Source organism: Oncorhynchus clarkii, chromosome 1, assembly GCF_045791955.1.
Source record: "Oncorhynchus clarkii lewisi isolate Uvic-CL-2024 chromosome 1, UVic_Ocla_1.0, whole genome shotgun sequence".
Taxonomy (NCBI): domain Eukaryota; kingdom Metazoa; phylum Chordata; class Actinopteri; order Salmoniformes; family Salmonidae; genus Oncorhynchus; species Oncorhynchus clarkii.
The window spans coordinates 41,480,572-41,503,065 of NC_092147.1; the positions used below are offsets into that span (position 1 = coordinate 41,480,572).

General features: G+C 43.6%; 1 protein-coding gene across 11 annotated transcripts in view; it reads left to right on the forward strand.

Moving 5' to 3' along the window:
- The window catches only part of LOC139407155 (microtubule associated monooxygenase, calponin and LIM domain containing 3a), an 87,748-nt gene that overhangs the window by 9,478 nt on the left and 55,776 nt on the right, over nt 1-22,494 (forward strand). For all 11 annotated transcript variants that reach the window (XM_071150652.1, XM_071150662.1, XM_071150680.1 and 8 more), the window contains exons 2-7: nt 17,660-18,061; nt 18,313-18,520; nt 18,753-18,869; nt 19,096-19,197; nt 20,184-20,339; nt 21,008-21,108. In XM_071150652.1, coding sequence (XP_071006753.1) covers nt 17,774-18,061; nt 18,313-18,520; nt 18,753-18,869; nt 19,096-19,197; nt 20,184-20,339; nt 21,008-21,108 — 972 coding nt within the window. In that variant the 5' untranslated portion in view covers nt 17,660-17,773. The remainder of the gene's footprint in view (nt 1-17,659; nt 18,062-18,312; nt 18,521-18,752; nt 18,870-19,095; nt 19,198-20,183; nt 20,340-21,007; nt 21,109-22,494) is intronic.

Here is a 22,494-nt window from a genome sequence, read left to right on the forward strand (position 1 = left end):
TGGATTTACCCTATGAACAAAGGTCCCACATTACAAACATTGGCAAAAGGACAATGTCAGTCAATGGGGGCTATCAAACTGACAATGTTATTCTCATTCGAAAGTGATATATTGCATCTGCTTAGCCTATAAGAAATGATTCATTCCAATGATGGTAATTCCATGACAAAAGGGTCACGGTCAAGATTGACCACATGTTCCAAATGTGCGGGACAGTCATGAATTTTGTCCTAGATCCCGCAACCAAACAATCATGTCCCGCATTTTTAGCAACGAATTCAATCACCACTCCTTTTTTAAATAAGATATTCCCATTCAAGTCAACATTCTCTGACGTGTGGACCTCCAGCTGTCTTTGTGGTACGATTTGTAAGTTGACATTTCAATTGTATTCCCATGATAGTACATTTAATTAGCCAAAACATGACATCCACCTTGTATCCAAGGTCATGTTGTCTCAACTGATGACAGGCACAACACAAAATCCTTAGAGGATGTAAAATGGGGTCTAAGCTACAACATAATATGAAATATATTGGAGTTTACACATTTTTAAGATAATTGATGTCAAAGGGGGAAAAAATGACATTTTGATAAACATTAATATCAAATTGTTTGACAACCCTGTTTGCAAGCTTATAAATGATATCGATCTCAACCGTTTATCTTTTCCAGTGATGAAGACATGGATGTTTCATGGCATGGTGGGTTATGCAAAATGGGTCAACTTTGAGCAGCTTTATCTCTTTGAATGCTTGGGCATGCAGGTCTACAATGGGCAAATATGTATGGAAGGTTTCTTTCAAATCAAAAGGGGTGATGTCAAAAAGGGATTGAATTCAATTGGGTTTACCCCATCCTCGAGCCGTACTGAAATGCAGCGTGGCTCAGTGGAACATTGCTGTTAGTTGACTTATTCTACAGCAATTCTGCAACCAAGAATGTATTTCATCATCAACAGCTGCTGTTGTGTTTTGAATCATGAACATGGTCACGAAAAACTTGAACTCTGAATGGCAAGTGAGATTTCATAATGTAAAACCGAGAGAAAGCGAGAGTCTGTTGTAATATTATTGCTACTGGTTAGGAGGAGTATTATGGCTCGAGCCCACACAATAAACAACTCTTTCACAAGCAAAAGGCTTATAGATGAAAAGCAAACATGTTCCTAGTCTGAGGCCTCTTCCTCCTCTCCGGCTCCACCATTTCACAGTTGACGTGACTAAGCCTTGGAAACTACTCGCTGTACGGCTCTGTTTGCTTACAGGTTTCAGGTTAGATCCCTAGGAAACCCAATCTAATGAGTAACTGGAGATACGCCACCACACACCCTGCTATTTCCCTAAAGTATGCAAATGCTTGGAAAGATAGTCAGATATTGAAATCCCTGGAACTGTATAACCAAATGGATTTATGACATGCAGTAGCAACAGATGCTGATTTTGTGGCTCTATTTATTAGTGCCCTGTATTTGCTCCTGTATTTGCTCCTATCTTCCTCTGTGTTCCTTCGTGTGTGTTGATGGCATTGGCAGCTGTAATGGCTGGTGCAACCCAGGGCTGGGAAGGAGGTGGTGTCTGAGTGTTTGAGAGGTAGCCTACACCAGGTGAGTGACTGGCGACTAGCCTGGCAGGCTCCTGTAATTGAGCATGTAGATGAAAACACACTGGCCATTCAATCTGATTATACAGCTACTGGTACTAATAGAATTTAAAAGGAGCAATTCTTTGTTGGCGCTAAATACTCCCCTTGAGTAGTTAAGAGATTTTGAGTTACTACTGTAGAGTAATTCATTTCTTTCCATGGCTTTGACTGAGTTCCCTAACAAATCCGATGACCCATAGTCTGGGATGGGATGATTTTTTAATGAAAAATCTGGAATTCAATCACTTTCCAATTCAGAAGAAATCCCATGTCCAGTTAAATTGGCAGGAACCGAAATGGAATTCAACTCTGTCCTTAGTTCCCTCAGTGAAGGGTCAGTCCAGTGTCTGACCCAGTGGTGCCATATGGAATATTGTTTGCGTGAGCTGTAGGACAATTGATGTTGTGGAAGAGATGGGTCGAGAGGTTTTTGGGTGAAGGACAGGCTCGCAGCACAGGCTGGCTGAAACCTGACCGCCTGAACATGTGAACATAACCAGACAGCCTAGTTAGAGAAAATGATGATAGATCGGACTAGATGCCCAAGAGGTGTCTGTTATTCTGCTGAGCATAAGTTTGTCTGGATGGAAATGGTTTTCCAGTCTGGTGCGGAGGTGAAATTCCCCACACATTATCGCAAGTGGTTTTGTATCAAAATCAAAGCAGGGGTTTGTGAAGTATGACTATCACAGCCTGAAATATATGTTTTTGCTTCATATAAGATGTGAAAGACAGATGGTTCGAAGTTGGTCTTTGCCAGATGTGGTTTTTGGTTACAGTCAACAACAATTGTGTACTCAATGTGCTCTGAATCTTTGTCTTTTCGTAGCTTTTTGACTAGACAACCATCTGTTCCTGCAGTGGAAACTGAAAAAGGGAAAGGGTTGAGCCTGCCCTTGTATGTTTTAAGTTTTATTAGTGGTATGTACAGGATACACATGGTATACACTGTCCAACCAAATGCTTAGTAGTACATGTAGTACATGAACATGTGGTACATGAACATGTAGTACATGAACATGTAGTACATGAACGTGTGGTAAATGAATGTGTGGTAAATGAACGTGTGGTAAATGAACGTGTGGTAAATGAACGTGTGGTACATTAACGTGTGGTACATTAACGGGTGGTACATTAACGGGTGGTACATTAGCGTGTGGCACATTGATGTGTGGTACATTAACATGTGGTACATGCATGTGTGGTACATGACCGTGTGGTAAATGAACACGTGGTAAATGAACACGTGGTACATGAACACATGGTACATGGACACGTGGTACATGGACACGTGGTACATGGACACGTGGTACATGAACGTGTGGTAAATGAACGTGTGGTACATTAACGTGTGGTCCATTAACGTGTGGTACATTAACGTGTGGTACATTAACGCGTGGTACATGACCGCGTGGGAAATGAACACGTGGTAAATGAACACGCGGTACATGAACACACAGTACATGAACACGTGGTACATGAACATGTGGTACATGAACATGTGGTACATGAACGTGTGGTAAATGAACATGTAGTACATGAACATGTGGTAAATGAACATGTGGTAAATGAACATGTCGTACATTAACATGTGGTACATGGACATGTGGTACATGGACATGTGGTACATGAACATGTGGTACATGAACATGTGGTAAATGAACATGTGGTAAATGAACATGTGGTAAATGAACATGTAGTACATGAACGTGGTAAATGAACATGTGGTAAATGAACATGTGGTAAATGAACATGTGGTAAATGAACATGTGGTACATGAACATGTGGTAAATGAACATGTAGTACATGAACATGTGGTAAATGAACATGTAGTACATGAACATGTGGTACATGAACATGTGGTACATGAACATGTGGTAAATGAACATGTAGTACATGAACATGTGGTAAATGAACATGTAGTACATGGCTCAATAGAATAGAATACATTTTTAGCCGAAGTATAATACAAGAAGGCACAATTTATAGTCCAATATTTACACGTGTATCAGGGAAGGGTGGGATTATGGGACAAGTGTTTTAAATTGTGCAGTATTAGCAATAGCAAATCAGAGTCTGGTGGCAGCAGTTGTGATGTGATTGTGTGTGGAGATGTAAGATCTTAGGGATGACAGGCTTACAAAAGGTATATTTGATTTAGAACAGAATGGTTAGTGACCAGGGCTTAGGCCAACCCCCACCTATTGACTTCAGGGCTCTAATAATGTTGACATGGGCAAAAAAATGATATAGAACATCTGTAGTATAGTCTGCCCAGGTCAGTATGTGATCCATAAATGTTCTGATAACTTTAAGGTCAAATATAGCTCCATATTTCCACAGATAATGTTTATATGATGTTGGATAAGGACATGATAATGCTTTCATAAAGCATTTGTTGTGGAACCAGAGTTTCATCTGCCTTCCACATAACCATCTGTGTGTCATTTTATCTTAACTAGTGTGGAGCCCTACAGCTGCTGCGGTCAAGCATTCCCTTCGCCAAATCTCCGCAGCTTGTTCATAATCACACCTTTTATCTTGTCCTTGTCGTCTGTCTGGCTGGCTGGAGGGTGGCGGTCTGTGCAGGGTGGCAGTCTGTGCAGATGAGGACTGACTGGTGATCCTGAGTTTGCCACTTGAATGCGTACAACTTTTCTCAGAAAGGGCCTTAAATCAACCCGTACTGTAACGCCATGACATTTCTGATTTTCATAACCACCTGCCTGGCGAAAAGTAATTCACTTACCATTTGGTTTGGAAGTATTGAAACCAAACCATATGATTTGAATGGAAAGTATTATAATAAACATGAAAGGTGAATGTAATAAGCGCTCATAATTTCAAATAGGTTACATGTCATATTAAACGGCATATAAAAACTCTAAATAGGTCAGGAGCCAGACGGGGGGACTAAGAAGGAAAATGAGTCCATGCGATGGTTCCTGGAGAGCAGGTCAGCAGCGGAGAATATCCTCTCCACACCTGCAGAGCCACTGGGGATGATAAACACCCTTTATGTCACTCTTGCTGGCTGGGCAGGGATGCATTTTGTTCTCTATAGGTAGGCCTGAAGGTTTTTAGGCAAAATAACCCAATCAAAATGGAAAGCTCCTTGAAAGAATATGCCAGGCCTATTGGACCAAAATCAACTATGGCCTATTGTATAGATAATAGAACAGATTTTTTTGTTTATAATTACGTTGCTATAATGACACAATTAGCTACCCACCTCGTTCCTTTCTTTTAGCATGTGCACATAGTAAGTACGCCATCATGCTTTCGGGATATGTGTCATTTCAGGTTCCACAATGATTATTTAGTTGTGGATATTACATCACTGCACTCCCTCTCTTGCTATTGGTCATCATCTTTGTAAGTCACCTTGATTTAGCACCTGTGTGTTTGATCAGTTTCTTTATGAAAAGATTTAGCTAAAGCAAGGGGCTATAGATAGCAGAACACAAGTAGACTACAAATGCATGCTGGGACGGGCATGCCCTGATCTCGTGAAGTGAGCGCTATTGGAGTGAAATTGGAGCGGGTGAGAAGGCCGGCGCTCCAGCCTTTTGGAATCTCGCTCAGCCTCCAGTCAATTAGGCACACTCCTCACTCCAGCTCCACTCTGCTCACATACTCTGAACACAGAACCACATTTTGCGTGCTCTTGCCAGCTATTCGTCTGTCACTGATACTACCATACCTTAAACACAGCCTCATCCCAGGAGCAACAAGAGAAGGGCAGCAGAGATGATTGTGTGACGACACACTAGCTGCGCCACTGGGATTCCCCTGGTCCCCCCAGGTGGGGTTCACTTCATCCACACCACCTGACTGCTCCGTAGAGGGGATATGACATCATGCTGTCATCTTACTGTGTTGTAGTTCAGACAGCAGTGTCAGGGCTAGTGATTCCTGGAGCATCGGGAGCCCTTTCCGGGAACTGTCTCTGGAGGCTTCCATCGCAGAGTTCATTGGGAGAGTGCTTCTCTCTGTAACAAAGGAAAAGACAGGAGAGTGAGGAAGGACAGAGGGAAGCATAGTCTGGAAAAGGGACAGTAGAGAAAGGAGGGGGAGGAAGGAATTAGATGATTGAGGTGATTTATTGCACATTTTCACTCAACGTTGTAAAGCTGAAATCATTGTTTGACTAGGTTATCTGAAAATAACTCTTGTTCATTTACGTTTACATCTTAGTCATTCAGCAGACGCTCTTATCCAGAGCGACATAAGGGTTAAGTGCCTTGCTCAAGGGCACATCAACAGATTTTTCACTTAGTCAGCTCGGGGATTCGAACCAGCAAACCTTTAGTTACTGGCCCAACGCTCTTAACCGCTAGGCTACCTGCCGCTGTCCTCTTGTATTGTAGGCTACTGATTTGTAAATGAACATTATTTACAGTACATTTTCCTGTTACATGGCAGTGGACTTCAGTCGCTGGTTGATGTAGGCTCCAGCCTTAATGATCTGTACATAGAGACCAGTGGAATATATGATACAGAGGCGATAACACATGGAGGGGGACTACTGTAAGAACTTCACTTTTGGTGACCTTTTTTAAAGGGATCTTCATGTTACACTATTACCATTGCCAACATGACTAGCTAAGATATAAAATACAATCTTACAGTGTTAGTCTTTCATAAGGAAATTCAGAGAAACAGATTGTTGTTTTGGTGCGCATAGAAAGGAGTCATGAGTGCGTTCATGTGCGTGTCCCGCAGTGAACAGACAAACAGGCTCATTCTGTTCAGAACAGCCTCAATTCGTCAGGGCATGGACTCTACGAGGTGTCAAGCGTTCCACAGGGATGCTGGCCCATGTTGACTCCAATGCTTCCCACAGTTGTGTCAAGTTGCCTGGATGTCCTTTGGGTGGTGGACCATTCATGATACACAGAAAACTGTTGAGCATGTCCTTAATTTCATATGCAGAGTTTGGTTATTCTCCGTAATGGGTCCATGTGCACAATTACTGCGTCCATAATACCACAGTCGACTGCAGTTACTGCACTTTTACTACAGTTTCAAAACTGCAATGTTTTTTTTGTAAGTGATGGAATCGGATATTTCAAACCACCAATCTCATCACCCTGCGACTTGTGTCCGAACAGTCAAATCTGATTTATTTGCCCTTTTTAGACTGTTATTTGGCATAACTTGTTGCTTGCTAGCTTCTCTATTAACAGCTTTGACAGGAACATGTGGTAGCTAAATAGCTTGTTTTTCACAAACAAATGAGTGAATGTGCTAGAAAGCTGAACAGCTAGCTGGTTGACTGATGTGGCTAGCCAAAACTGACATCTTATCCTTTGAGGCATTAAAAAGCGTTCTTCCACTGATGTTGAACATTCAAACGTCCATGGCAGGAACCTTCGCTTGCTACATAACTTCTGAGTGGTGGTGCAGGTGTTTTCTATCAATCAGCCTACACCAATGCGCACACCCGTCATTACTATGCCAACTAGAGTAGCCATGTCAGCAAATGACTGCTGTCTGAACACACACATCTGATTTGGTCACTTGCAACTTGCTGTTTGGACAGTCAATATTCCAAAACAGATTTGAAAAACGAAACAGATTTGAGCATTAAGGCCTGCAGTGTGAACAAGGGTTTAAGTCTTCAAGATCCTCTCCATTCAAACACGTTTTAGAATAGAAAGTGATATAATCCAACCTCAAAGCTGTGTGTGTGTGTGTGTGTGGCGTGTGTGTGAGAGAGAACGCTTACATTTGTGTGTGTGTATGAGCTATAGGTAACTGCCAGAATAAAGGAAACACCAACCGGGTGTTAATAGGGTGTTGGACCACCACGAGCCAGAACAGCTTCAATGCACCTTGGCATAGGTTCTACAAGTGTCTGGAACTCTATTGGAGAGATGCGACTCCATTCTTCCACAGGAAATTCCATAATTTGGTGTTTTTGTTGATGATGGAAAACACTGTCTCAGCCAGCGCTCCAGAATCTCCCATAAGTGTTCAATTGGGTTGAGATCTGGTAACTGAGACCGCCATAGCATATGGTTTACATCATTTTCAAGCTCATCAAACCATACAGTGACCACTCGTGCCCTGTGGTTGGGGGCATTTTCATATGTGGGCATAGCCATGGTAGCCTGTAACGTGTGTGTGTGTGTGTGTGTGTGTGTGTGTGTGTGTGAATGCCTGTCATATATTTAGATATTTGCTTTGTGTGGCAGAGAATGATGCATGTTTTGCTGCTTCTCGGTTTGTTTCTTCCCAATAAAAGCCCTGTGCGGGGGGGTCTTAATAAGGACACCTTCTGAATAAGCCTACTACACAGGAAACGTCTTGATTTACGGACTTCGGCTTTGGAAAAGCATGTATTGTTTGCATTGAGTGGCCCATTCCTTTCTCTCTCATCCCACCCGTTCTCTCTCTAGATATCACTTAGCTATTTCTAATCATGCCCATGATTTCTTTAATGTGAATGCCCTTCTCCCATTTAGTAAACAGTGCCGTGAAGTTAAGTTTCCGCCACTGAGACTTGATAGTGTTTTCTTAATGTCCTGAGAATTTATACCTACTGTATGTACATTGCACAGTATTTCCTTTTGCGTGGGTAATATGAGTATCCACATTACTCTAGCCTATAATTGTATAGTCTTATCTGGTCTGGAAATGGCCAGGCATGGCAGTGCAGTGTAGCGTTTCACATGGGAACTGGAACATTAGCATACGGCGCACCGGTGACATGGCACATCCTGTGTTGACTGTCTGGTTTGAATCACCCGGCCAACCGCCACCGCCAAATGTTTATAGCTTCATTAGAAGTGAGGCGAAGTGTGCCATGGGGCTGTGATTCTGGTGAAATGCTCTTTGCTCCATTGATGCTCCCCCATTATGACGTGTCCTTCCCTCCACACTAGGATCTAGCAGTTTGGGTTTTCAGGACCTTGAGAGTAAATCCTTCAGTCCCTATGAACAGTCAGTGTGGAAATGACCACAGAGAGAACACCTTTCAGGATCTGCTCAATTCCAGTCAGTTTCAAAAGAGGGATTATTGTCCTGCCAAAACAAAAGGAAACTGGGATACTCTGTCCACATGGTGTCTGGGAAACATCTTCTCTGTCTTTCTGGTTATCCTTGGCCTCAAAAGTGTTCCAGTAGCTAGAGGGACTGTTCTCTCCTCCCCTGTCCTGTGCTGCTTAACACCATTATTCAACGTCATATTCGCCATCTCCAGCACCATCCCAACATCAACATATGTGGAAATAGTGCGTTTCTGTTTTGTAGTAAAACAAGAGAGAGGAAGATAAGTGTTTCCAATGACATCATTGGTGTGAATCATGTTATTTTAACCAATTATGACTAGGCATTGGAAACACTTATCTTCCTCTTTATTTTTTACTACAAAACTTAGAAATTATTTCCACATATGTTGGGGTGGTGCTGGAGATGGTGAATATGAAGTTGACATTTTTGGAAATGTCCCTTTTTAAAAGTCTGATTCTGACCCACTGTTCTTAGATGAGACCATATAGGGCAGTAAGAGGCACACAGAAATGTCATTTTGGAAGTTGAGGACTGTAACTCCTGAGGTGTTCCACTACTTTCAGTGTTAGGAAACATACACCTTGTATGAACAGAGGATCCCAGAGGAGGAGCCTGGTTCATAGTTACTGTAGTGTGTTCCTGTCCGCTGCCGGTGTATTTCAGAGGTTATCCAAGGTACAGGGAGGAACTGAACCAGACCACCTGCAGGTGGCTGTAGGTAGTGTACACCAGATGGGGAACCCACACAGACTGAACAACACAGCTGCAGACGGCCTTCTCAAGGAGACCTTTGAGGTATTTAGGGAGAGTGGAAACATGTAGGTGGTGGTGTCCAGGGAAAGGGATATGTGGGCCATTGTGGAGAGGCCCCCTCTGCAGGCGCTGCACTTCCAGAGCTGAGAGTTGTTTTGACAGCGGTGAGGAGTTGGCAGGGTGTGAAACATTTAACAAAAATATAACACGCAACATGTAAAGTGTTGGTCCAGTGTTTTATTAACTGAAATAAAAAGATCCCATAAATGTTACATAAACTCTCATATGCAGATAACATCTATGCTGGCTGGGTAGCATACAGATTTCTAGCAAATGTTCGAAAAATGCCCCTTCACAAAAGCTATTGTGTCAAATCCAGTGCTCTTCAGATCCCCTTCCATGCATTCGTGAGGGTATTTGAAATGTATAAAACCTGAAAAGCACAAAAATCTTATTTCTCTCAAATGGTGTGCACAAATTTGTTTATATCCCTGTTATGAGCATGGCATATCAAGAAGCTGATAAACCTCTTAAATGTAATGGCAAAATGTAGATTTCCGCCTAAAAAGACATACCCAAAAGTAACTGCTATTCATGTGTAATTACATGATTCTGACATATATTTGGAAAGAAGACATCTGGGCGAATATGAGGAAATGATCAGAAGATAGATAGGAGTTACATAGTTCAGAACACACAAGATCAAGCACACACAAAATAACCGTCTTTCATTGACAAGCTATAAGTGAATTATTGATGCCCAGAGCTGAAAACACATCAGATGGCTTCCACGTGATTAATATCAGAAAACAATATGGTTTTGATAGATCTAACAACTAGAAATGAGCAGATGTTGTAGTAAGTGGTGTCACGTTTGGTCACGGAACATTTCCAAGTGTCCCTAAACCTCTCCGAAGTGGCATATGTCTGTAAATTAGATAATTACAGTGCTATTACATATTTGCAATCCCTAAATGCTATTTGTTCAGTATAAAAACACAATTTTTACCATATCAACCTCACTCAAACATTGTGGTGGTGTTATGGGAAATTCAGTGTCCTTTCAACCTCTCCAAAGTGTCTGAATGTGGTAATTGCACCGTTTTTGCACACTGGATGTGCCTAAAAGTTATTATTCACTATAAAAACTACATTTCTACAACACCAACCCCTCTCAAACATTGTGGTGCTGTGTTTTTTCAAACTCTCCAAAGTGCCTGAACGTTTAGCCTAGGCATGTCCAATGTCTTGGGCCTACATACAAATGAACTGTTTACAAAAACAAAATAAAAGCAATATATATATATATTTACACATACATTTAAAAAAACAAAATCATGTCTGATCAAACAAACTTGGTTACACACATGTCCTTCACTAAAGAAGGTGCAAAAATAGAAACAAGCTGAACTATTTACGAATGGTGTTGGTTTTACATCCCAGGTGTAGATGATTAGATTTCACTTTCCCCATCGCTTGTGCATGTCGTGATGAGTCTTTGAAGCAGTCCCTCTCTGTCAGGAAACAAAAAGCGACCGGACAGAAGGTCTGGCATTTCCCCCTTTCCCCCCCTGTGTTTTGAGCAATGCTGCAGTTCTTCCTTTTGTCATGTGTGTTGGATTGTGGCGTTCAGCTTGAGTGGGGGGATCTTGTGATGGTTGTGAGGTTGCTCAAATAAAGGGATATATTGTTGTAAGACACAATTACAGTTGACTAAATTTACAAAACGACATTACTATGAAGTAAAAACACCAAGCCTAAACGTTATCTGTCATGTTACTCACATGGAAGGTGTGAAACACACACACACACACACACACACACACACACACACAATGCAAACAGTAACAATTTGGAGACACAGGCAGAGGTGAGCAACTCAAATAAACAATGGCCATGAGTGTAGTGGCCTCTACAAAGATACAAGGATGAAACTTACAAGGAAATAACTACTTTGAAATTATAGAACATTGAAATGACTTGTTACACAGGCCTATGTCAACTAAATCCAAAGCACAAAAAGCAGACCACTTATAAAAAAACTAAGCAGGCGACGTCATATTTTGTTGATGCGCAAAGATATAGTCACTCGGGGGACATTCGATGTTGCCATTAAGTCATACATCATCAGATAACATTGGCAATAGGCTAGATTTGTTTCTACCAACCTAAGGATTCATTTGATATCCCCATGTAGCTATAGCTCAAACACAGGCCAAATCGAAGCTTACCTTGTAAGAGGTTTGGTGAAAACGTGTAAAATAAAAATTTTGACTCTTGGTCCTGGAGGTCAATAATGGTAGGTCACAGGCAGACAAATATGATATCCTCATGATCTGTGGAGTCCCGGCTTTCGGTGTGTATCAACGGATTCCGTGTTAAAACCTCTCTAGGGTATGTGGGACGCTAGCATCCAGTGAGATTGCAAAGCGCCAAATTCAAATACAGAAATACTCATTATAATAATTCAGAAAAGATACAACTATTTCACATTCTTGTGAATCCAACCACGGTGTCAGATTTCAAAAATGCTTTACGGCGAAAGCATACCTTGCAATTATTTGAGAACATAGCCCAGCAGACAAATCATTACAAACAGTAACCAGCCAAGTACAAGAGTTACAAGTCAGAAATAGAGATACAATTAATCACTTACCTTTGATGATCTTCATATGGTTGCACTCGGAAGACATTCATTTATTCAATAAATGTTCCTTTTGTTTGATAAAGTCTCTTTATATCTAAAAACCTCCGTTTTGTTTGCACGTTTTCTTCAGTAATCCACAGGCTCAAACGCAGTCACAACAGGCAGACAAAAAATCAGAATAGTATCCGTAAAGTTCGTAGAAACATTTCAAACGATGTTCATAATCAATCCTCAGGTTGTTTTTAGCCCAAATAATCGATAATATTTAGTCAATATAAAACGTCAATATAAAAGGTAAACAAGAAAGGCACTCTCTCGGTCGCGCGCATGAAAAAGCTCTGTGACACGTCAGGGTCCACTCATTCAGACTGCTCTTACTCCCTAATTTTTCGGAATACAAGCCTGAAACCATTTCTAAAGACTGTTGACATCTACTGGAAGGCATAGGAACTGCCATTTGAGTCCTAAGTAAATGGATACTGCAATGGCATTGAATCAAACTACAACAACAACCAAAATCCTTCTTCCTGAATGGATTTTTCTCAGGTTTTCGCCTGCCAAATCAGTTCTGTTATACTCGGACACTATTTTAACAATTTTGAAAATTTTAGTGTTTTCTATCCAAATCTACCAATTATATGCATATCCTATCTTCTGGGCCTGAGTAGAAGGCAGTTTAATTTGGGCACGCTTTTCATCCAAAATTCCAAATGCTGCCCCCTACCCTAGAGAAGTTAATTTCGTTATTGCTTCATAACGCTAGCAGCCACAGTTGTCTCAAGTTTTGAGGGAGGGTGCAATTTACATGCGGACTGCAGGAATGTCCACCAGAGATGTTGCCAGAGAATTGAATGTTAATTTCTCTACTATAAGCTGCCTCCAACATCATTTTAGAGAACTTGGCAGTCATTCCAACCGTCCTTACAACTGCAAATATTGTGTAAACATGCCAGCCCAGGACCTCCACATCCAGCTTCTTCACCTGTGGGATCGTCTGAGACCAGCCACCCGGACAGCTGATGAAACTAAGTAGTATTTCTGTCTGTAATAAAGCCCTTTTGTGATGAAAAACTCATTCTGATTGGCTGGGCCTCCCCAGTGGGAGCCAGGCCCCTGCCAAATCATGTGAAATCCATAGATTACGGCCTAATGAATTAGGGTCTTATATGAACTGTAACTCAGTAAAATTGTTCCATGTTGCGTTTATATTTTGTTCAGTATAGTTTTAATCCAAAGTTAAATTAACAATTTCCAGCATTGAATATAGGCTGTAAAAATACATTTATTTAGTAGGCTATACTCAAACTATTACCAGCTGCACCAATTTAAACTTGATATGGCCTGCTCTGCATATGGTTTAAGTGAACGAAAGCCTGAATAATTAACTGATAATAAACTGAATTAGCCTATCGTAAACATACAACCTGCAAATAGTGCAAGCAGGTGTATCCATCTACCAGGTTTTTGTCTACAATGACTCCGAAAACCTTCCAAACCAAACTGGGGATTTCACTCACACAGCACCTGTTTCCTAGATGGTGTTCAAATCAAATCAAATGTATTTATATAGCCCTTCGTACATCAGCTGATATCTCAAAGTGCTGTACAGAAACCCAGCCTAAAACCCCAAACAGCAAGCAATGCAGGTGTAGAAGCACGGTGGCTAGGAAAAACTCCCTAGAAAGGCCAAAACCTAGGAAGAAACCTAGAGGAACCAAGCTATGTGGGGTGGCCAGTCCTCATCTGGCTGTGCCGGGTGGAGATTATAACAAAACATGGTCAAGATGTTCAAATGTTCATAAATGACCAGCATGGTCGAATAATAATAAGGCAGAACAGTTGAAACTGGAGCAGCAGCACAGTCAGGTGGACTGGGGACAGCAAGGAGTCATCATGTCAGGTATTCCTGGGGCATGGTCCTAGGGCTCAGGTCCTCCGAGAGAGAGAAAGAAAGAGAGAATTAGAGAGAGCATATGTGGGATGGCCAGTCCTCTTCTGGCTGTGCCGGGTGGAGATTATAACAGAACATGGCCAAGATGTTCAAATGTTCATAAATGACCAGCATGGTCGAATAATAATAAGGCAGAACAGTTGAAACTGGAGCAGCAGCACAGCCAGGTGGACTGGGGACAGCAAGGAGTCATCATGTCAGGTAGTCCTGGGGCATGGTCCTAGGGCTCAGGTCCTCCGAGAGAGAGAAAGAGAGAAGGAGAGAATTAGAGAACGCACACTTAGATTCACACAGGACACCGAATAGGACAGGAGAAGTACTCCAGATATAACAAACTGACCCTAGCCCCCCGACACATAAACTACTGCAGCATAAATACTGGAGGCTGAGACAGGAGGGGTCAGGAGACACTGTGGCCCACTCCGAGGACACCCCCGGACAGGGCCAAACAGGAAGGATATAACCCCACCCACTTTGCCAAAGCACAGCCCCCACACCCCTAGAGGGATATCTTCAACCACCAACTTACCATCCTGAGACAAGGCTGAGTATAGCCCACAAAGACCTCCGCCACGGCACAACCCAAGGGGGGGGGGGGGCAACCCAGACAGGATGACCACATCAGTGACTCAACCCACTCAGGTGACGCACCCCCTCCAGGGACGGCATGAGAGAGCCCCAGTAAAGCCAGTGACTCAGCCCCTGTAATAGGGTTAGAGGCAGAGAATCCCAGTGGAAAGAGGGGAACCGGCCAGGCAGAGACAGCAAGGGCGGTTCGTTGCTCCAGAGCCTTTCCGTTCACCCTCCCACTCCTGGGCCAGACTACACTCAATCATATGACCCACTGAAGAGATGAGTCTTCAGTAGAGACTTAAAGGTTGAGACCGAGTTTACGTCTCTGACATGGGTAGGCAGACCGTTCCATAAAAATGGAGCTCTATAGGAGAAAGCCCTGTTGTTCATAACCTTTTTATTTTTCCGGTTAGGCCTACGTTAGCCATTTTCACATGAGCTAGGCTAGCCAGGGAAATTCACTTGGCAACATATTTTCACGTGGGGGGGATGAAACCATAAGTTTCAGCACCACACAAATAACGGACAGTTCCCTGATCCACTGCATTCGTGGCTGGTAGCCTACATATCTGCCTCGCTTCCCACAGAATGGAATTCCCAACACAACAAGTTCCTGGATTTGTAAAAATGAATATGATTGATTGATTTAAAATGTTTCCGACACTCAATATAATTGTTCTAAACCGGGAGTTGACCCACGGGTTAAAATGTTATTCATTTTTTGCGGGTCAACTGTGGGGAACCGTGGATATCTGACCAGATGCAGGACTTTACTCTAGATCTGCTAAAGAATGAACTATGGCGGTTCATATTATTGTTGAAAAGGTTTTGAATTCTAGAATTATATGGGCTAGCCTAATTCTGATGAATTTGTCACATCCGTCCCCTCACTGGGAAGTTGGACACTTAAAGGCTCTAGGTCAGTGTCCAGTCTCTGTCCACTCCTGCCTGCAAGCTCTGTCCTGGAATATGATCTGACGACTTAGATCCCTGCTGTGTGGATCAAAGGATTGAGAGACATCATACCCACTGCAGTCTGCCACACTGACCTCTCAGACAACCGATACAGTCCAAAGCGCTTTAACGGTATCTCAGTAAATGTGTCTTCCTCGTTTTATATCAGTAGCTAATAGCCTTCCGTGACACATTCAACACAACATTGATATAGGCCTATGTGAAGTGTGTATCACTCTTAATGCGCAACTATCACCACATTGTATAATAGTCAACGATCATTTCGAACTGAGACATTAAAACTCTTACTGTGCCCTTCACAAAGCAATTTGCCATTCAGGAGGTTAACACATGTATTAGTTGTCCAGTGGTCAGATTGGTCTGAAATGTGATCCATCCTACTGCCTACCGAAGCACTATCTGTGAACATAATTGTGAACCCTGCTCCAACTTCTAACCAGGGACGTCAGCTCTCTTCCCTGTTGCCTCTGGGGATTTTTATGCGAACCGGGCACATCACAATATACCCATTGCTCTGCAAAAATGGTTGGATCACACGCAGTACAGTATAGAGGCTGTTGCCTGTCATTCACTGCTGACCTGATTACATTGTCTCATGCTTTCTCTTCATCCTTGCATATCTGTGCGATTATGGATTCATCAATGGAATTGAATTGCGGTACACAATCAGCGCTTGGATATTTTGTTGTGCTTGATGTTCTGGCGTTTATAGCTGATTCGGCTAATCTATGAATTTCCTGTTGTTGATGCAGCGGATATGATATCCCATTGGATTCTGTTGGATCACTTCTTCAAGACTGTCAATAAAACAACATAGGGGATAGGCTGCACCAGTGACGTGTGGTGAGGTCGGTGGCTGGGTAGGAACTGGCTATTATCAAAGCCAGATTTAATCAAATAAACCTCGATGAAGCCCAGGTTTATTATAAAACCGACAACCATTGTGACATAGGCTATTAACATTAACTGTACAAACATTTTCACCAAATGTAAATACCAATGTAGTCGAGATACACAAGCGACCAAATAACACACTGCTCGACTCAGCTCAGCCATAGACCCGTTGTAGCGTGCAGAGTAACAACTCATAGGTGTGGTACTAAAAGACCAATATATGGACACATTTATTCGGAATAATTTGCAACATGGAGGATTTACAATTCTTCCAATGCGCGGCGTGCACACACACAATAATATTACGTGTGATATTATTACACACACATTTAGTCGCATCCATCTTGTAGAAGCCAAGGCTCGGGCCCGCACTGAGTGGCGGAGAAGCCCCGTTCCCAATATGTCGACAAAGTACATGTTGAAATGTTTCCCACAAGTGGACAGTCCAGTACTCGCTGTTCGCCTGCCCGACAGCGAGGGAGATGGTGGTTGCCTTGCCTGTCATGAATATAGTCACGTGCTGTATGCTGCCCTTGTCTGGTCTTAACGTTCATTATAGTTGATGTTCCACTATTCGAAACCTCCATGATTATTCCAACTTGGAAAGTTGTTTGAGGTGCAGTATGAAGGTAGTGTCCGTACGTCAAGTTGTTTTTGCTAGAAATCTAGCAGTTCAGGGATGCTAGCAATCTTTGTTCAGCACCAAATAATGTAGACATGCGAAATGCAGAACCTGTCCATTACAGTGACTGGACGAATGAAGGCCGCGCACGTCAAGGATTTTAATGGATTCAAATGGATGGAAAGAAAGTCATGAATTTTTAAACATAGATTTGACCTTTATTCATGAATACCCTATTATTCGGGAGGTTTTGTTGCAGTTTTAGAAAATGTTGAGATTTTGAGCATAACAGCCACCAGAATCATTCAGAAACTAACATTAGATATCAATATATTTTCTTTCATTATAATAACATTTTTAGATTTGTCTTTTCACAGCAGCTTTTAAAAATTAGATTATTACAGAGTTAGCACTGGCTACACGTCACTGGTCTACACTGTAGCCAGAGGTCTTTCTAACAAGTTGTTTAAGGAAGATCATTCAAGGACGTTCCAAATCAAACTCGGTAATGCGTCATGATAAACTTGTGAAATATGCGAACATTCTCATAACTCACTACGCTTCTCATCTTTCTCCCTGACAGAATGAGGATCCCTGAGACAGGGAGATAGACTTCACCGGAGCAGAGTGTGTGATAGAGCCAGGGGCTGGGCCCTGACCAGAGACCCCCAGAGGCCCCCAACTGGGGGGGAGGTCCATGGGGACCATGGGGGACCTGGGAGGCTTCACCACCACAGGGGAGAGGGTGAACCCGGCCCACATCCTGTTTGACCGCTTCGTCCAGGCCTCCACTTGCAAGGTCACGCTCAAGGCCTTCCAGGAGCTCTGTGACCATCTGGAGCTCAAGCCCTGTGAGTACCGGGTCTTCTACCACAAGCTTAAGTCCCGTCTCAACTACTGGAAGGCCAAGGCACTCTGGGCTAAGCTTGACAAGCGGGCCGGCCAGAAGGAGTACAAGAAAGGACGTGCATGTACCAACTCTAAGGTATGTGATGATGTAACTTGTCTCATATCCTTGTTCAAAGTACCTCAGAGAGTATTATTTCTGTATATAGAGAGTTATTTTTCTATATAATAGGGTAGTGCGATATCCACATATTCATGTTGTCTATTTTCCCTTGTTTAATATTGCGATTTAAATTATATTTTGCGATTAACAGTATATCGGCAACTGAACTTTATGGTAATATCAGCCCACTCTTGTATATGAGATACGGCATGCTCCCCCCTCCACAGTGTTTGATCATCGGGGCAGGACCATGTGGCCTGCGGACGGCCATCGAGCTGGGCTTCCTGGGCGCCAAGGTGGTGCTGCTGGAGAAGAGGGATGCCTTCTCCAGGAACAACGTGCTGCACCTGTGGCCCTTCACCATCCAGGACCTCCGAGGCCTCGGGGCCAAAAAGTTCTACGGAAAGTTCTGTGCCGGAGCCATCGACCATATCAGTAAGTGGATAAGACTACGGCCATTTCCTCTTAAAAGATTTCCATCTTTTATCAAACGGTTGAACTGCTTTCACGGTTTGCTTTGTGATCTAATATGATCTATGAAGAGAATAGTTCTGGTGCTTGCCAGGACCATGGATCAGCTGTGACGTTGCAGTCTTTTCGGTCGTCCAATCTAATAAATAGTACTTGTTTGACGTTCTCCTCTAATCTAGTCTGACTCTCTGTGCAGGTATCCGGCAGCTCCAGCTGATGCTGCTGAAGGTGGCCCTGCTCCTGGGCATCGAGATCCACGTCAACGCGGAGTTCAAGGGTCTCATCGAGCCCCCCGAGGACCAGGAGAACGAGAGTAAGAGATGTGTTATGGAACTGCGTTAAGAGGCGTCACAAGACACGACTTCTCTATAGCCAGACATTAAGGGGATAAGGAAGGGCCATATGTTACTGTATGTGACAGTGCTAACGGAGTGGTCTCTATTGGAAAATATTCCCATTGCTGTCAGTGAAGTCAAGTCGTATGTTAAATAAGACACAGTTACACGTCTTGTGTATTTCCCTGTGTTGTGTTTCTGCAGGGATAGGGTGGAGGGCTGAGGTCCTCCCCAGGACACACCCAGTCAACGAGTTGGAGTTTGATGTCATCATTGGGGCAGATGGGAGGAGAAACACGCTGGCAGGTAGAAAGCAACAAAGTAACAGATGTGTTTTAAAATGAGTTGTGTAAAACACTATGCGAGCTGAAGCCCTCAAAAACACAGCTGTGGTTCGTTTACGAGTCCGACCCCTCTTTCTCTCTCTTGCTCCCCCCCATCTCTAACCCCCCCATCTCTAACCCCCCCTCTCTCCCCCTCTCTCTCCCCTCTCTCTCTCCCCTCTCTCTCTCCCCTCTCTCTCTCTCCCCTCTCTCTCTCCCCTCTCTCCCCCTCTCTCCCCCCTCTCTCCCCCCCCTCTCTCCCCCCCCTCTCTCTCCCCTCTCTCTCCCTCTCTCTCTCTCTCTCTCTCCCCTCCCCTCTCTCTCTCTCTCCCTCCCCTCTCTCTCTCTCTCCCCTCCCCTCTCTCTCTCTCCCCTCCCCTCTCTCTCTCTCTCTCCCCTCCCCCTCTCTCTCCCCCTCTCTCTCCCTATCCCCCCCTCTCTCTCCCTCTCCCCCCCTCTCTCTCCCTCTCCCCACTCCTCTCTCCCCCCCCTCTCTCTCCCTCTCGCCCTCCACTTTTCCTGCTGCTTTGTTGTGCACATGTTGTGCCCTCCTTCACTCCATCCGTCTTTAGAGAGCACTCATGAACGGGTGAATTGGCTGTCTGTTTCCTGTATGAGCTAACAGCCCTCTGGGTGCCCTGTAGTGTGTGGACTGCTGTGACCCATCTAGCCCTGAGGGAAACTGCTTCCAGTAGTCACTGCATGCAATGATCGTTCTCAGCCTGCAGTCTTACATGAGATGGTTAAAAGAATGGCTGGTTATATTGATCGAACAGACACTGATGGTGTGCATCAAAGCCTAACAGGTGCAACCTTTTTGTTGTTGTCCTGTTCTCTTCTCTTTTACAAACGTGAGTTTGTAATACAAGGCAACTGTTAACGTGGCTCATTTGTTCTCTCGACGCCTGACCCCTGACTCATTCACTGTCTACATAATGAACCCTTGACCCCCGCCTCTCTCCCCTACAGGGTTCAGGAGGAAGGAGTTCCGGGGCAAGCTGGCCATCGCCATTACAGCCAACTTCATCAACAGGAACACCACAGCCGAGGCCAAGGTGGAGGAGATCAGCGGAGTGGCCTTCATCTTCAATCAGAAGTTTTTCCAGGACCTCCGGGAAGCCACGGGTCAGTTATTGCTCCATAGGGAGACGACATGTAATAACTGTCGTTATGAGACATTATAAAGGCTCATAGGTGCTTATAACAAGTTATTAAGCATTACAGCTGTAGGCTCTAAGTAACATTTGACAGATTGTTATATATTAGGAGTGTATGGATTTAGGTGATACACATGTGTTTTCTGAGAGCCTGTCAGTTCCTATCTGCATGGTTTATCCATGGGTTAGAGAGAAGTCCTCGACCCGATTGGACCAGAGTGACAAAAAAACATTATCAGCCAAGTTGCTCTTCTGCTTAACAAATAGATATTTATATGTTGGCTAGGCCTTCTATAAGTCAATAAATGCACCTTAGTAGCATAAAATAAATATGCTATAAGCTATGCAGAGCCGCCAGGTCCATTCGGGTCCTCTCGTTTATCAGCTGTAGTTACATGGACCTGAGATCCGATAACAATCAAACAGTACCCGACCCCAGACCCAAGGGAAAAGTTAGAATTTTGGAGCCGGACCCACTCGGGTCCCGGGTTGGGTATTCGGGTTCATTGTCCACCATTCCTCTAACAAAGACAACCAGAGAGACTGTCAATGGAGGAGCCATAGGAGCAACTGTAGAAAATACATTGGTTTACCAAAAATAAATCACAAAATTCTCTCTTTCTATTGATTTGATAGGAATTGACCTGGAAAACATTGTCTACTACAAGGATGACACACACTACTTTGTCATGACTGCCAAGAAACAGAGCCTGCTGGAGAAGGGAGTCATTCTGCATGTGAGTGATCAGAGGGTGAGAGAGAGACACGTCTGGAGATGTCTCTCTCGTACACATGCATGCACACACATTCAGAACTGTACACTCACTCAGTCACTTTCCGTCTCTGTGTGCCTGTGTCCCTGCCTAATGGCCAGACCAAGCCAAAACTGTACCAGGAACAAACCGCCAGCTCAACCACACTTAATGAGAGTTTGTGTCCCCACACTTCATAACACTGCCGTTTCCTTTGACTAGAGTGGGCAGTCACTCTAGCTTTTAGGACATCAGGACCTCTTTTAGAAGTTCAGCTTTCATGTTCCAGTAAAAGTTGCCGCTGTATTTCGATCTTACTTTGTGGAGGGAAAAAAGGGTTTGGTAATATTTCACAGACCCAATCAAACACTCGTTATGAAGGCATTTGAGTAATTGGGAATGCTAACCCTTTTGATAATCGGATTGGCACCGAATGTGAGTTTTAATCAGCGGTCATCGGGCCAGTACAGTAGGAGGTTGAATGGCTGAACAGGCTCTGTAGGTCCAGTGCTGGGTCGTATTCATTAGGCACCAAAGGGAAGAAAATGGACTGGAACAGGGAGGGACTACCTGAACTTGTCCAATAACAAACTGTTTTCCTTTTCCGTTGCAAAGGTTTTGCTACAGTGTGCACTAATGAATCTGATCCTGATGAGTTGGGCCAGGCTGCAGGCTGAGCGGGGACATGATCAAGGGTGAAAGTAAGGCGGCCCGGTACGGCATCCCGGCAAAATAAATATTGGGGGTACACCGTACCGGCAAAACATGAGCCTATCACAATAATGAAAACGGGTGGTATTTCCTATGCTCCAAAATGCAATGTGGTTCGACGGGGACAATGACATTTTGCCAAGGCAGATGCCGCGTTTACGTGCTAGTCGGAACTAAGGAACTCCGAATCGTTCGACTTGCTAACTGGTTGAACACGGCACAGCTACAACCAGTTAAAATGTCGGGAAATGTCAGGTTTCTGACTAGCACGTGAACGTGGCAAAAGATGACACCGAGACGCGCACAGACAACAGCGGACCCATAAATCCTGGCCCCGATGACACTTTGTGGTGTTCTGTGTAACAGATGTCTCTTTCTATTCATCACTGTGTTCGGAGGCTGGAATATGATGCCGGTAGATGAACGGGAGCAGGTGGCTTAGTAAAGGAGAACTTTGAAGTTATTGTTTGACAATCAGATGACCACATCATGACCGGTTGTGTTTATGCCACAATAAAAGGTCATACACATTAGAAGTTACATGACAAATCTGTACCGACTAGGCCCACAGATATCCTATTGAAGGAATAGGGGTTCTATATGTCATTCCGTGATTAGGACCATAACAAACCGTTGAGTTTTCAGTGATTTGATGTACCG